Here is a 13,126-nt window from a genome sequence, read left to right as displayed (position 1 = left end):
GGAGATTTTCAGAGATTCTCCATCAGCTGCTTCACTTAATCTATTTTTTCATACCCTCTCAATCCCCAAAGAAATCATGGAAGACTATGTATCCACATTCTATGAGTGGCATTCAACTGTTAGGGGAGACCCACTGAAATTAATGGGCCTAACTTCATTACGTTCATTAATTTCAAATAATACTATTAAAATATTATTTTATATCTATAGGTAACTTTCTCATTGTCTGCAAAGGTCAAGATGTCACAAGACTAGCAATCTATATCTAATCACATTCAGGCCTTCCATTTTTTGCAGAATCAGCTTCTTCACTATGAGGCTGCTTCTTAACATAGTCCCTAAATCTAAAGGTTATAGCTCATATGTACTGGATAGAACTCAGAGCATGCTTCATTCTGGGCTCCATGCACATACAACTTCTATAACCTTGTTCCTACAGCAATTGTCTACCTATTTTCTGCCAATATTAAAGTTCAGTAACGTTACAAATTAAGCTTGTTATTTTTTAAAATAAATATGTATGGTATTCTTTTGAGAACTAAGTAAACCAATTCCTAAATATATATCAAGAGCCATTAAATCTGTGTAAAATGATGCAGTTATTCATTTACTGTAACCTACAGAAATGAAAATAGCCTCAAACAAATAAAAAAAAGAACTGCAATTTCCCCTCCTTAAACTATAGCATTTTTCTAACTAAAAATGAGAGGAGATAAAGGCTTAATAAGAGTGTTTGTAAGTCCACTTTGACAGTACTGTGTGTTGAATATGACTTTCACAGTCTGCTGGCAGTTTGTAGGAAAGCTACCACACCTGTGACTCTGCTGTTGATTAATGAGTCTTTCAACTTATCGCTACCATCTGAAGAAGGGCCATGGCCTTTCCAAGCTTCACTGGTTCATTCACTTTCAACTGCAGTCCTACCAAGATATCTCCTATACAGAAAACCACACCTGGTTAAAGCAAATGAAAACCTCAATATGTCATTTTCTAGACAAGTAAAAAAGGATGTAAAACTAGACAAAAGATGTATTCAAGCAACATGAATACAGTTTTGTCATAACCTGTCAATCTAAAGACTAATAAAAAAACCCTTTCCTCAGTGACATATTTCATATTGCAAACTTTTGGAATGACAATACTCTGCTTCTTTGTTACTATATTGTGCAGGTCTTACAACAAGGGGCTTTGCCCACCGAAAACAATAGTTTGCTAATGCTATCTAGACAAGTGGGCCATCTGAGTATTTTCAGGAATATTTAATTCAAAGACCTGCTTCACAGTCGCACTAAACCAAATATTGGCTCCCAGAAACAAGCTTGTAGCCCCCTTGTTTCTCCCCAGTTCTTTCTGCTGTCACACCACACTAATCCCAGGTTTGACTTAGTGTTTAATCCAAACCAGGTCTCATGGTTAAGATCTCTCCTTATGAACCACAAGCTGTAACAAAGAACAAACTTTGGTTGCAGCTCATGGTTAGTCTGGATAGTCCCATGTTCAGGAGGCATGCCAAGGCAAACATCGGCTTACACTGGTGCAGTACAGCAGTAAAGAAGACTGAAGAAGAAGGTGGCACCTGCAAGCTCCTAACTGGGAGCCTGCACATTTGCACTAAGCCAAAGACTGGCATTGCGTGATGTGTGAGTCAGTCTAAACAGAACCAATTGGAACATCATAAAATATATAGGTGTTTTTTAAAAAAAACCCTTCCAACATCTTTGTCATGTTTTCCATGCTTTAACCAATACCCCATTCCACATATATAACAAATTTTCTAGCCATACCCCTCACAATTTGTGACATGCTTTATGGGCCCATCTCCAAATACTGGTTTGGAGAAATAAGTTGTAAGGGTACAGGAAGTAGACTGATTTTTGTGATCCACTTTGTGTACCCATAATGTCATCATACCAACAGTGCATATGATGAACACTTATGGAACATGTATATATGTTCACATGTGGCAACTGTCATATGTTATGTTATGTTATTTATGTAACTCCATAATATTGTGATGTATGATCCCTAAATGTAGGTCAAATTATGAGAGAAAAGGAGTAGATTATATTGAATGCATTTATTTACTATTACATTTATATCCCATTGTTTTCCCAAGCAGCTCAAGAAGTAAGCTTCACTGAGTTCAATTAAACTTATTCCCAGGTATGAGTAAAGAATTGCAAAAGAGATTTGTCTTTCTGTTAAGGAACAGAACTACCGTATTTCCCTCAATAAACACACACAATGAAGTAATGAGCCAAAGATGTGGAGTTCTGAATCAGCAACAAAACAAAACTTGCTTCTCAAACATCAGAAGAAAAAAGTCTATGAATGGCATTAGCTAAGCTACACTTAGTTTTCTGAGTTACCAGTGAGAGAATTTCTTTATTTTTAATGTGCTATGTAAATGGTCTGTTGTAAGGCTGGTCGTTAGAATTATTATTTTTCTGATAAGAAATATGCTTTACTGGTAAAATCTAACAATGACTTCATAATCAGTTTTATCACAGAAAAGTAAACCCAAGCTTATACATGAACATTTTTTTCCAAATTTAGGGTAGTGCTGGACATACTGGAGCATGACCAACAGGGTCTTGGGAATGAACAGTTTCCATCAATTCGTAGAGGACTACACTGTGCTTCCTAAAGCTCAGATGGGTCAGTGCAGAAAAACAAGGGCTTAGACCAGAACAGAAGAGAGCTTTAAGAAAGTGTTAGTTTTATATCACATAGTTTGATAAAATATTGTCATATGATTTAGTGATGGCAAACACTCAATTTACTTTTAGCAGTTTGGAAAGTAATGGGGAAATGTTCTGAGAAGTCTGGGATGAACAAAAGCTAATGGGAAGACTTGTAAACACCCCACAAGGAAATCAGGATGAATGCTTATTGTCCTATAACCAATGGTTTTTCTGGGAGGGACGAAGGGGTACACATACCCCTAAAGATTTTGTGAATCTTCGTACTTTTGTCCATTTACTGTATTTATTTTGCCCAATTTGAGGTATAAAATGGTGATTTTCTTGAGTCAAAGTGAGAGTACCCTAAACATTTTTTTAGAAAAAAATCACTGCCTATAACGGTCCTACAAACAAATAATAATTAACGCTCAATAAACACCAGATATATCCTAACGTCAGTGTAAGTTTTGTGCAAGCAAATCAAGATGAATAATAAATAGGTCATCTGGAAGAGTCCTAAGTTACATTCAGGGGCCTTGGTGCACAAACATTTGAGTGAGTATTATAGCAAGAATTCAGCTTTGTTTAGTTTCTGACATGCTAAATGAAGTGCCCATTCTCTGTCATGGCACAGTATCAGGTCCAGTAACCAGTAAATGCCCCAGTGAAATGATACGGAGGTGCAATGAGGCTGACAGATAACTTTTCAGCTCTGAAGCAGTGGATGGACCTAAAGTAGACAGAATGATTCAGAAACGTGAAGATGCCATCAGAAGTAAGGAAAAATTCCATCAACAAGCAGCAGGTGTTCAAGAAGGGGCACCAACAGGATTTTTATGGGCCCAGCAGTTCAATGAAAATAAAAATGGCCTGCTGGGAATCACAAGTGGGCAGAGTGCATTGTGCTTACATTCTGCTTGCAGGCTTCCTACAGGCATTAGCTGGAACAGAATGCTGGACTAGATGGGCCACCCAGCAGGATCGTCTTGTGTTCTTATTCATTTATAAACAAACAGTATAAAATTTTAAACCTGTTTATTTCAAAACAGGAGTGGATTTAATGGTGGATCCACATCAGATAATGTTAAACTTTATTACTACATGCCTGTGGCAAGTTTGGTTATTTTAATCCAAAGTGCATGTTTCAGTTTGTCTGTCTGTCTGTCTGTCTGTCTGTTTTAGAAAACCTTAGCTTAACTGTTCCACCAATTTGCCCAAATCTGGAAGGGTCTGGGGCTGGCTTGTTATTCAGTTGAGAATGTTGATACTGGGAAAGTTCAATATTATCAGCTCCCACAGTTCTGAATTTGTACCCATCCCTAATTTGAATTTGTTGGTTGTGACAAGTAAGGCTCTTTTTAGTATATTCCTTAACCACTCTATTACTTTATAAGGCGGGTGGGGTGGGCTATGTGGCACCTCTTTTTTTTCTACAAACAGATCAGACTCATTGAGAGTCACTTCATCATGCTATGCTAACACATCAGATGCCATAAAAAGGTACTTTTGCATGCTCAATTAAACCTGCTCATATATTGCTCAAAATCGTGATAATAAAAGAGATTTTAAGCTTCTTGATGGAACAAGATTTTAGAACAGCATTTTCTGAATATATGGATAATCAACAACACAATAAACATTATAAATGTAAACATTCCCTCCATAAATAGCTTGCCATATGGCTAACATTCACAACAGATGCTGTCTGTGTATCCACTAAAAAATATACATGATTTATTCAGTTTTCCTCTGTGATAACTCTAAACAAGAAAAATATTTTACTTCATATTAGTTACTGTACATTCTAAAGTTCTACAGGTGACCTGGCTACAGTTTGCAATTTTTAAACTACTGATTTCTGAAAGATACATTACCATTTTTTGCAATAGCATCCATTGTAAATATACTGTATAATATATGGGACAACAGTTTTACTAAATGTTACACAATTCTCTGTAATCCCCAGCAGAAACCTAGGACTTAAAAACACAGCTACTGTAATTCAGAACAGCTGAAACTACCTGGTCAACTTTCCCCTACAACATATCAAAACGGGGGGAAGGGGCATGCTATTTCACAATTTCACAAACTGCAGTTTGAAAATCAGATCACATTTTACACATATTAATTATGATTTCCAAGCTCAAGTTTTCAATAGCAGTTCACATTTCAATTTAGAAGTTTTGCTTTAGTTATAAATCTCATGCTGTCTGAGGCTGGATTCACACAGCAGTTTATTCCATTTTCCCAATGTTTTCCTGTTGACTTCCACATTATGTTTGAGCTTTCACACGACATTAAAGCCATTTCCAGAAACGCAGCAGAATGTAGCACAAATATAGCACTCATTTCTGTACCATTTGCAAATGGGTTGTTTTCTGAGGCCTTAAGCTCTCAAACAGAGATTAATGTACCATAGCCTTCATGTAAACGCACTTAAACAGCTCATCTTAGTGAGTGCACTAGTTGGGCCAGGATGTAAGGTAATTGTAGCTACTTCTTCGTAAGGAACATACCTCACACAACTCCTGCTTCTCTACAATACTATATATAATACAAAAATATGCTTCATCACCATAAACAGAACTTGCAGCATTTGTCACACCTTCACTCAACATAATTTTGGCGGCTTGTATTAACATGTTAAATGTAAATTAAGTATTCTGCCCACAGTGGAACAATCACATTGTTTTATTACAAACAATCTCTTTATAGACATACTTAAACTACATTCCTTTCATGCCAATTCATTCATATAAGCTCATTCATGCACACCAACACCAGGAAAGAATATTATACACTGAAGATACTGATGCATACATTTTTTTGGTCTCCATAATATACTTTTCTGACTGCAATTTCTTATGCCACATAAGATACCACTGGCGTGTCGGGCAATGTAGATTGATACCCTAAAAAGGGGTCCCTCAATGGTCCTTGCACATAGATGTAAATGCCCCCTGTATAACCCTTTAGAACCCTTCCATGTTTATTTTTCCCACTGTTTGTTTGTTTAGTTTTGTATTGAGAGAGACCCTTTTATGATCAGAAGACACCTTTACTTGTGGAAGGGGTGGGTATCCAATTTCTTGATACTCCCACCTTCCAACTTCAGCGCCCACAACACATTGCACAATATCACAGAGGGCCTGTGGCCCTCAGTAGCATCTTTTCAGAAGTTCACAAGGAACTTGCAACAGGAAGACAGAAAAGCATCACAACACAAGCAGAACTTCAAATTAAATCTTTAGGCAAGCAGTTTAAATGTTATTTGCAAAGTTGCTTTACACAGAACACAAAACTTACAGAACTCAAGAGAAATTTTTATCTTTCCCCAAAAAAGTGTTACCTGTGCTCCAGTAGTGCCATGAAGGTTGTTTTATTTAGTCCCAGATAACTCTGCAGCAAATCTGACCAGTCCCATTTGCACTCAGTAATGGTAGACTGTTGATATATAAGAAGAAGGTATTGTTAGTTATTAATCAGAGTTAATATGATCAGTAAATTAAAGCTCCAGCTGTGATAAACTAACTAAGGAGGGGTGTGTGGCTGAAACAAGGACTTAGACAGATAGCATCAATCATGCCCAGGGAAGAAGGGTTTTATTCTAATAAGACAGCAATTAATTTATAAATCCATTTGGGGATGTAGCCATTCTTTATATAAAGATAAATCAATTTTTGAGTAGTTATTCTTCCAACTGTTAACAGCATTTTACCAAACCACTTACTCTGAAATCCTGATATCAGTTACAATAACAAAATAATTGTCAACTTTTTATGTATTGTAGCAATTTACATTTATTTATTTACCATCAGCACAACGTTATCAACAAGAAACTCTCCATGTAACTGGAATTGGGAGTGAATGCTGTTTCATAATTAGTGTGATATTTTGCTTATCTGCTGTTTTGTAAGACAGCCCAGTCACCAGATAACTGTCCTAAATTTCTATAAACAGTGTCACTTGTTATACACAAGAAAGTATGACATACAAAGCAAAACTTGTGATTACATAGCTTTAATTATATTATTAAATATAAAAGTGCATGTAATTATGACATACTGGATGGAGAGATGACTGGGGAAAAGGCTTGTATAATGCAGAGGCACCTGGAAAAACACTGCACTGCACACAGCATCCCTTTCAGTGAAGGCTACACTTGAGGAGGAGGACTAGGTTTGCTGCAACACAAGGTTATCCCCCAGTTGCAGCACTTTTCTCCATGCTGACAAATGTAACCATTCAGTTAAATCAGGGTTTCCCAAACTTGGGTCTCTGGCTGTTTTTGGACTACAATTCCCACCATCCCTGACCACTAGTCCTGCTAGCTAGGGATGATGGGAGTTGTAGTTCAAAAACAACTAGAGACCCATGTTTGGGAAACCCTGAGAAACTATAAGATACAGCACTTCAAATGCCAAAGTGCATACACAGCCCCAGCCATGAATGAAATCCATGACAGAGTCCCTTGGGATTGATTCACATAGGTCAATTACACCTGTTTTAGCAACAATGCAGTGGTACTGTTATCTTTGTTTTGCTCTACTTCTCTTCTTTCCATAAAACAGATTTTACTAGCTAGGGATCAGCAAACTTTTTCAGAAGGAGCCGGTCCACCGTCCCTCAGACCATGTAGGGGGGCTGGACTATATTTTGGAGGAGGGGATGAATGAATTCCTATGCCCCATAAATAACCCAGAGATGCATTTTTAAATAAAAGTGCACATTCTACTCATGTGAAAGCATGCTGATTCCCAGACCGTCCGCGGGCCGGATTTAGAAGGCGATTGGGCTGGATCCAGCCCCTGGGCCTTAGTTTGCCTACCCATGTGCTAGAGGAACGAGGTTATTGCATGAAATAGAGTACAATCGCATCTTGTGCATGAGTTACATTCCAAAAATGCATATACTTGAACTGTCCCCTTTGAACCACCCCACATGAGTATCTTCACCATCTGAAACTGGCACACTGAGTAGGCCTTTAATGGCAGAGAGTTTGAGAGCTCTCTGCCTAGCTTATCAGGCAAGTGATGCTCAGCACATGGGTTCTGGGGGCTCTTGTGAGATTTTGCAGGGCTTTTGCCAGGGCATTCCAAAGCCTGGGAAACAAAGGGGGAAGCAAGGCAGAATTCTGCCTCACACTGAATTAGATTATTGGTCCATGCAGTTCAATAAACATCCACACCAAGGGGAAAAAACACAATTTAAAACAACAGCAAGATAAAAAACAAAGGCTTCAGTCTCTTTTCATTCACAGAAGGATGTTCTGTCCAGCCGAGACTCCCAATGGTGACACAGAGTAAAGGTGATTTTTTCCAGATTCCCCTTGCAGCCCACAACATTACCTTTCATACAGTTCATACAGCCAGATGGGCGGGGTATAAATAAATAAATTATTATTATTATTATTATTATTATTATTATTATTATTATTATTATTATCACTACTACTACATAGGGAGACAAAATTGGCAAAAATCAACTCACTGCCTTCTGCCAGTGGGAGCACCCCATAAGAGGATACAAAATGAATTAACTAGGGAATGGGGACATAGTTGAAGTATCACCATTGAAACCATCCTACAGCTATTTACTACCTGCCTCCCCACTCTGAATAGGGCTTCTTAAAGTCAAGTGGGCCCATATAGTTCTTTGCAATCTCAATTATTTTATGGTTGTATTTTATAGTATTGATATATTAGGCTATTTTATATATCTTTGGATTGCCAGTATAAAATAGAATAAAAACAAAAACTAATTAATTTTTTTGATAGTTGTCCACAGGCTGATAAGAAGATAGCACAGTAAAAGTTTCTGTAATCCAATTTAACTATTGCTTGTCACTTGCAGATTAATAGAGCATTGCAGTCCTGTCACACAGCAGAGAAATTCTGCCCTGAGTTGTCAGCATTTGAAGGTCTTCTGCTACTACAGTATTAATGAACGGAGGAGGGAGCTGTAACAGACATGATAAAAATATTATCTGCATTACAAATTAAGACCTAGTTTAATTTTTACTCTCTTATCTAAAACAAGCAATTCCTTTCTTTAGTATTGCTTAGTTAGGGCCACATGGAATAAAAAAAGTCAAATTTCCAAATTAAGAGGAATTTATCTGAAGCCAATAGCTTAATCTTTTAATTAATGTGGTTATTATTTTTTAAAATTGAATTCCAATATGAAAGCATTGATTGATGGTTGAATTTCACCTATGAGTATTTTTGTAGCAAAAGGGTGATTTTAGGAAATCTGACCCCCCCCCCCCCCCGATTTTTCTCATTTCCCCTTTACATTGATACTATGGTGGAATTATTTCACAGCTGGTCCTCTTCCTTGGGAAATTTTGGTGAATCTGTTGGGAAATAACTGGGGAATACCTGAATTCCCATGTTTGTGGGAAACTGCAGAAGAAAAATGGCTGACTGGCTGAATTTAAAAAGCCTGGGGGGCTTGACTCACTCTCTAGCCAAAAGCGCCTCCAGTAGAGCTTAAACAGAAATATCTGAAGTGCTTTCAAAGCACGGGAAATATAGGTTGTTAGATCATAAAATGTTCCAGTATTAAGCAATTGTGCTTCCCTGGCTCCACCTCTCTCAGAGTTAATAGACCACAACCTTAAATGCTTTACTTACAATAATCAGAGCTCTCATGCATTATTCAACGCTACAGCAGAAACAACACAGGCAATGTATTTTTGGTTACAAAATACAGAAGCTAGTCTCAAATATGTGGTCTGAAGCCTCAGCCTCAAACATCTGGTCCATTACTGTACATGGTTCAAAGAGGAGAGAGAAAGAGAAGAATAGGAAACTAGTCTTTCTGTCTCCCCCCCAAATGTAAGGTGGCATGACCTAGCCAAGCCTTCTCTAGCAATTTACAGTTCTATGGTCCTTAAACCCTTCATTTACTAGCTAGCATAAGCATGTATTGTTAGGTTTCACTGCAAAATCTCTCACAGAATCAAAGTCATATAATACCCGTGATGACAACACATTCAGCCAAGTGTAACCCTAATCCAAACAGGTCAACCCACATGTGGTAGTGTATGTTTATGCATGAAACCCTTTCCAAACTATGCCCCAAGTATGCAAAAGAGCATGTTAAGACAGCTCTCAGGCAAGTTTTTGCATCTCAGTCTGCATTTAGCAACAAGCTTAGATTAAAGCTACAAAACTCAGTAGTAGTAGTAGTAGTAATAGTAATAATAATAATAATAATAATAATAATTTTGTATGGCTTGATGGGATCTTATTGGTTCCCCAGGACACTTGACCTATTGGGATAAAAGCTGCCATACTGCAGAGCAGAAAAAAGAATAATCAGATACCTGAGCCATGCCTCTTCTGGTTCTTTAAGATCGGGGGGAGGGAAGCTTGTCACAGTAGGAGGGCGAGGCACCCATTACGCTTCCCCAGCCTGACTCATCTCTTCCTCTCTGCCACAGACTCTCCCAGCTCACTAAGCCCTGTTACTTCTTCAGCTTCTGACATCTATTCCAACCTTTCTCCCTCTTCTTCCTCTGACCACTCATCACCATCACCACTGGCCAGACTCTGAGCCTTCCTTCTCTTGGTGGTTCCCCAGCTGGTTCCTCCCACCATTCCTCTGTGTCCAAACAGTCCATGACATACAGCAACAGTTCTTTATTTTTGGAGCTTACTGATAAGTTGCAGAGGGGGCATATATACAGGGGGAAAGTATAGTAATTGGGAAGTGAAAATTATTAGATTTTGTCCGTATATTTTTATCACAACATCACAGCTGTCAGAAACCATCTGACTCGGTTTTCATTTTTCTTGGTAGCAATTACTTCATGCAATTACTTCATGCAATATTTTATCTCAACTGGAAGTGAAAATGCTTAAAATAATCACTAACCTTTTCTAACACATTAGTGCAATACAGGCAGTGCACCTGGAAAGGGTCAAAACCAGGATGCTGTTCTTTGATTCTGAATGTCATGTTTAAAGGTCTAATGCTTGACCTGTTTTCTTCAGAAGATTCCTCATAAGACAGCTGTTCATTCAAATATTCCTTTGAAAAAGAAGCCAAGATTCATATAAATTGTGCTCATTTTGGGATCCCGTTTCTCCCCCCCCCCCGATGTTTTAGATGTGGTAGCCATTTTGTGCTATTCCTTGCCCTGGTAGCCATTTTATTACTGGTGCCCATACGACATCCTTAAAATTCAGAATGTACCCACTGGTCCCAAAATTTGGGCATTCACTGAATAGTGTTTGAGAGTCAAATTACATATCAGATATATTACATCACATATGTTTCACACGGTATTCAACATACAGATTTATGCAATAATGTAGGTTCTCTACTCTATAAATATTAAATATTAAAATATTAAATATTTCAAAAAGACCCATTTCAAAATTTGAACTAAACATCTGGTGGTTCAATTGATATGTTTTTGAGCAAATGCTTTTTTTTAGATTAATTATTTGTGGCATACAATCTGTTTTCCATATGTCCATTGTAGTAACACTCAAATAGAATTTCACTTCACTGAAAACAATGGCAGGGGAAAATGTGTGTGTATTGATTATGAGAAATAACTTCACAGTTCCTCTGCCTATGTGGAAGACAAGATGGACCAAAACCTCACAGTTTGCAAGCTATGCAGACCCCTGCTCTGGAAATAGCTAATGTAGCTCCCATGCTATGGGATGTAGAACTTCCTAGTGATGAGTGAGTTGGTCATAATCAGTTCCCTCAGGGACACAAGCAGGAAAAACAGAGAGTGGCCTCATAGGAATATCAAATAAGACTCAGAGTACGGGCTCTTCCAGATTTCCTTTTGTGCTGTGCTTTCCAGGTACAGGCCTGTGTTTTGCAGGCCTGTGTTCAAGCAGTTTTGTTTTTGTTTTATGGTCCCCACCACTTTCCCTGGGAAAATCCGCTGCTTACCACTGAATCAGAACAAATGGCAAACCAGGAAAAACCTGAATGCCATTTGTTGCAATTCAGTGTTGAGTGGCGTTTTTTCTGGGAATAGCAGTGGGACAAAAGAAAACCACTCAGACCTGGAAAGTGCAGACCTATTCCTGGAAGGCACAGCACAAAAGGAAGTCTGGATGAGACCTAAGAAGGGGCCATTATCTCTCTTCTGAGAAACCCATATGGACAACTATAGTCAGAAAAACCTGAGAGGCCAACCTCATTTAGGCAAGAAGTATAATGACACTTTCCTCAAGTCAATTGAGAAGTTCTCTTCTCAGCTCTTCTGTTCTTCCACATGCCACTTCTCAGCTAAGTCCATTTGCTCCCTTTTCAGGCGGGCAGTTTTTCAGGCGGGGCCCAGGACTCCTTGCCAAACCGACCTATCGCAGGCGGATTGTATTCTTGTTGCCAAATGGGCCAATGGCAGCAGGAGTTAGGGGGCGTTCCTCTGGACATGGGATCAACCAACCAATTGTGGCCCTTGGCACCATGCCCAGGGGAAGTTTAAATGCCCGGCTGGTAGGGCCTTTTAGATGCTTCGACCTTGCTATGGACAATGTCAGTTGCTTAATTTTTTAGAGACCGAGCAGGAATTTTCCCCACTTGGCAAATTGGCATTGCCATTTGGGTTTTCGCCTACCTTGTGGCAATCGTCACAACTGCGTAAGGTGGACAGGCATTGGGTAAGCCTAATCGTGGTTGGAGGGGAGGTTGTAGCCTCTGCCTGCCCCTCCATGGGTAAGGGTATCCTGTTAAAAGAATCCAGGAGTAGCAGCTTCTGTCCGATGCCCAGAATGGGGCTGGGGCCATTCCTCCATCAGGAACCACTTGGGGGACGCCCCAATTTGACCTAGACCTTAGAAACACTCCAAGCGGACAGTATCAACTGATACTTTTAGGATTTCATATCCCATTGTTAGAATGGGACCGTGCTTTTGCATTTCCCTCAGGGTAAGCATTGGCGTATGATAGCAAAAATGTCCAAAACAAACTTTCTGGGTCTGAAACAATACTGAGGGGATAAGTAAGATTGTGGATGTTCATAATCAAAAACTAATAAGACTATTACATTTAAAACCAGCCTACACTTTTATTCTGCCTATATTCTCCAAATCAAAATTGGACATGACAAGCTTGTATGACATCAAAAGGCAAATTCTACTTTTTCCAGCTTCTCAAGTGATTAACAAAGTGAGAATTATTTTGATTAATTCATGCTCCAGATTTTAACCTTTGATGGCCATTAGAGTCCTAAAAGGCAGGAACTGAAGCAAACAGCAAACATAATCTAAAGCTAGCAAATGTTTCCATTAGCAGGTCATAGTTGTATTGGTCAATTGTAAAATTATGCATATGAATTTGAAGCATCAGGCAGAGTCAGCATTGACAGTGTTATGTAGGTATGGGTTTTCTTAGTAAACAAAGAAAATGGCATCCAAAGGCGGAGCAGGAAGAGCAGGAGCTTTATGTACTTCTGGTTCTGCAGG

General features: G+C 38.7%; 1 protein-coding gene across 4 annotated transcripts in view; it reads right to left on the bottom strand.

Annotated features, from left to right (window-relative positions):
- KIAA0825 overlaps nt 1-13,126 on the bottom strand; it is a 188,878-nt gene that overhangs the window by 94,906 nt on the left and 80,846 nt on the right. For all 4 annotated transcript variants that reach the window (XM_083703117.1, XM_083703116.1, XM_083703118.1 and 1 more), the window contains 2 exons: nt 10,566-10,721; nt 6,034-6,128 (listed from right to left, as the gene is read on the bottom strand). In XM_083703117.1, coding sequence (XP_083559243.1) covers nt 6,034-6,128; nt 10,566-10,721 — 251 coding nt within the window. The remainder of the gene's footprint in view (nt 1-6,033; nt 6,129-10,565; nt 10,722-13,126) is intronic.

The sequence above is a fragment of the Podarcis gaigeae genome (assembly GCF_964106915.1).
Source record: "Podarcis gaigeae genome assembly, chromosome: 11".
Taxonomy (NCBI): Eukaryota; Metazoa; Chordata; class Lepidosauria; order Squamata; family Lacertidae; genus Podarcis; species Podarcis gaigeae.
This window is presented reverse-complemented; position numbering and strand designations above follow the sequence as displayed.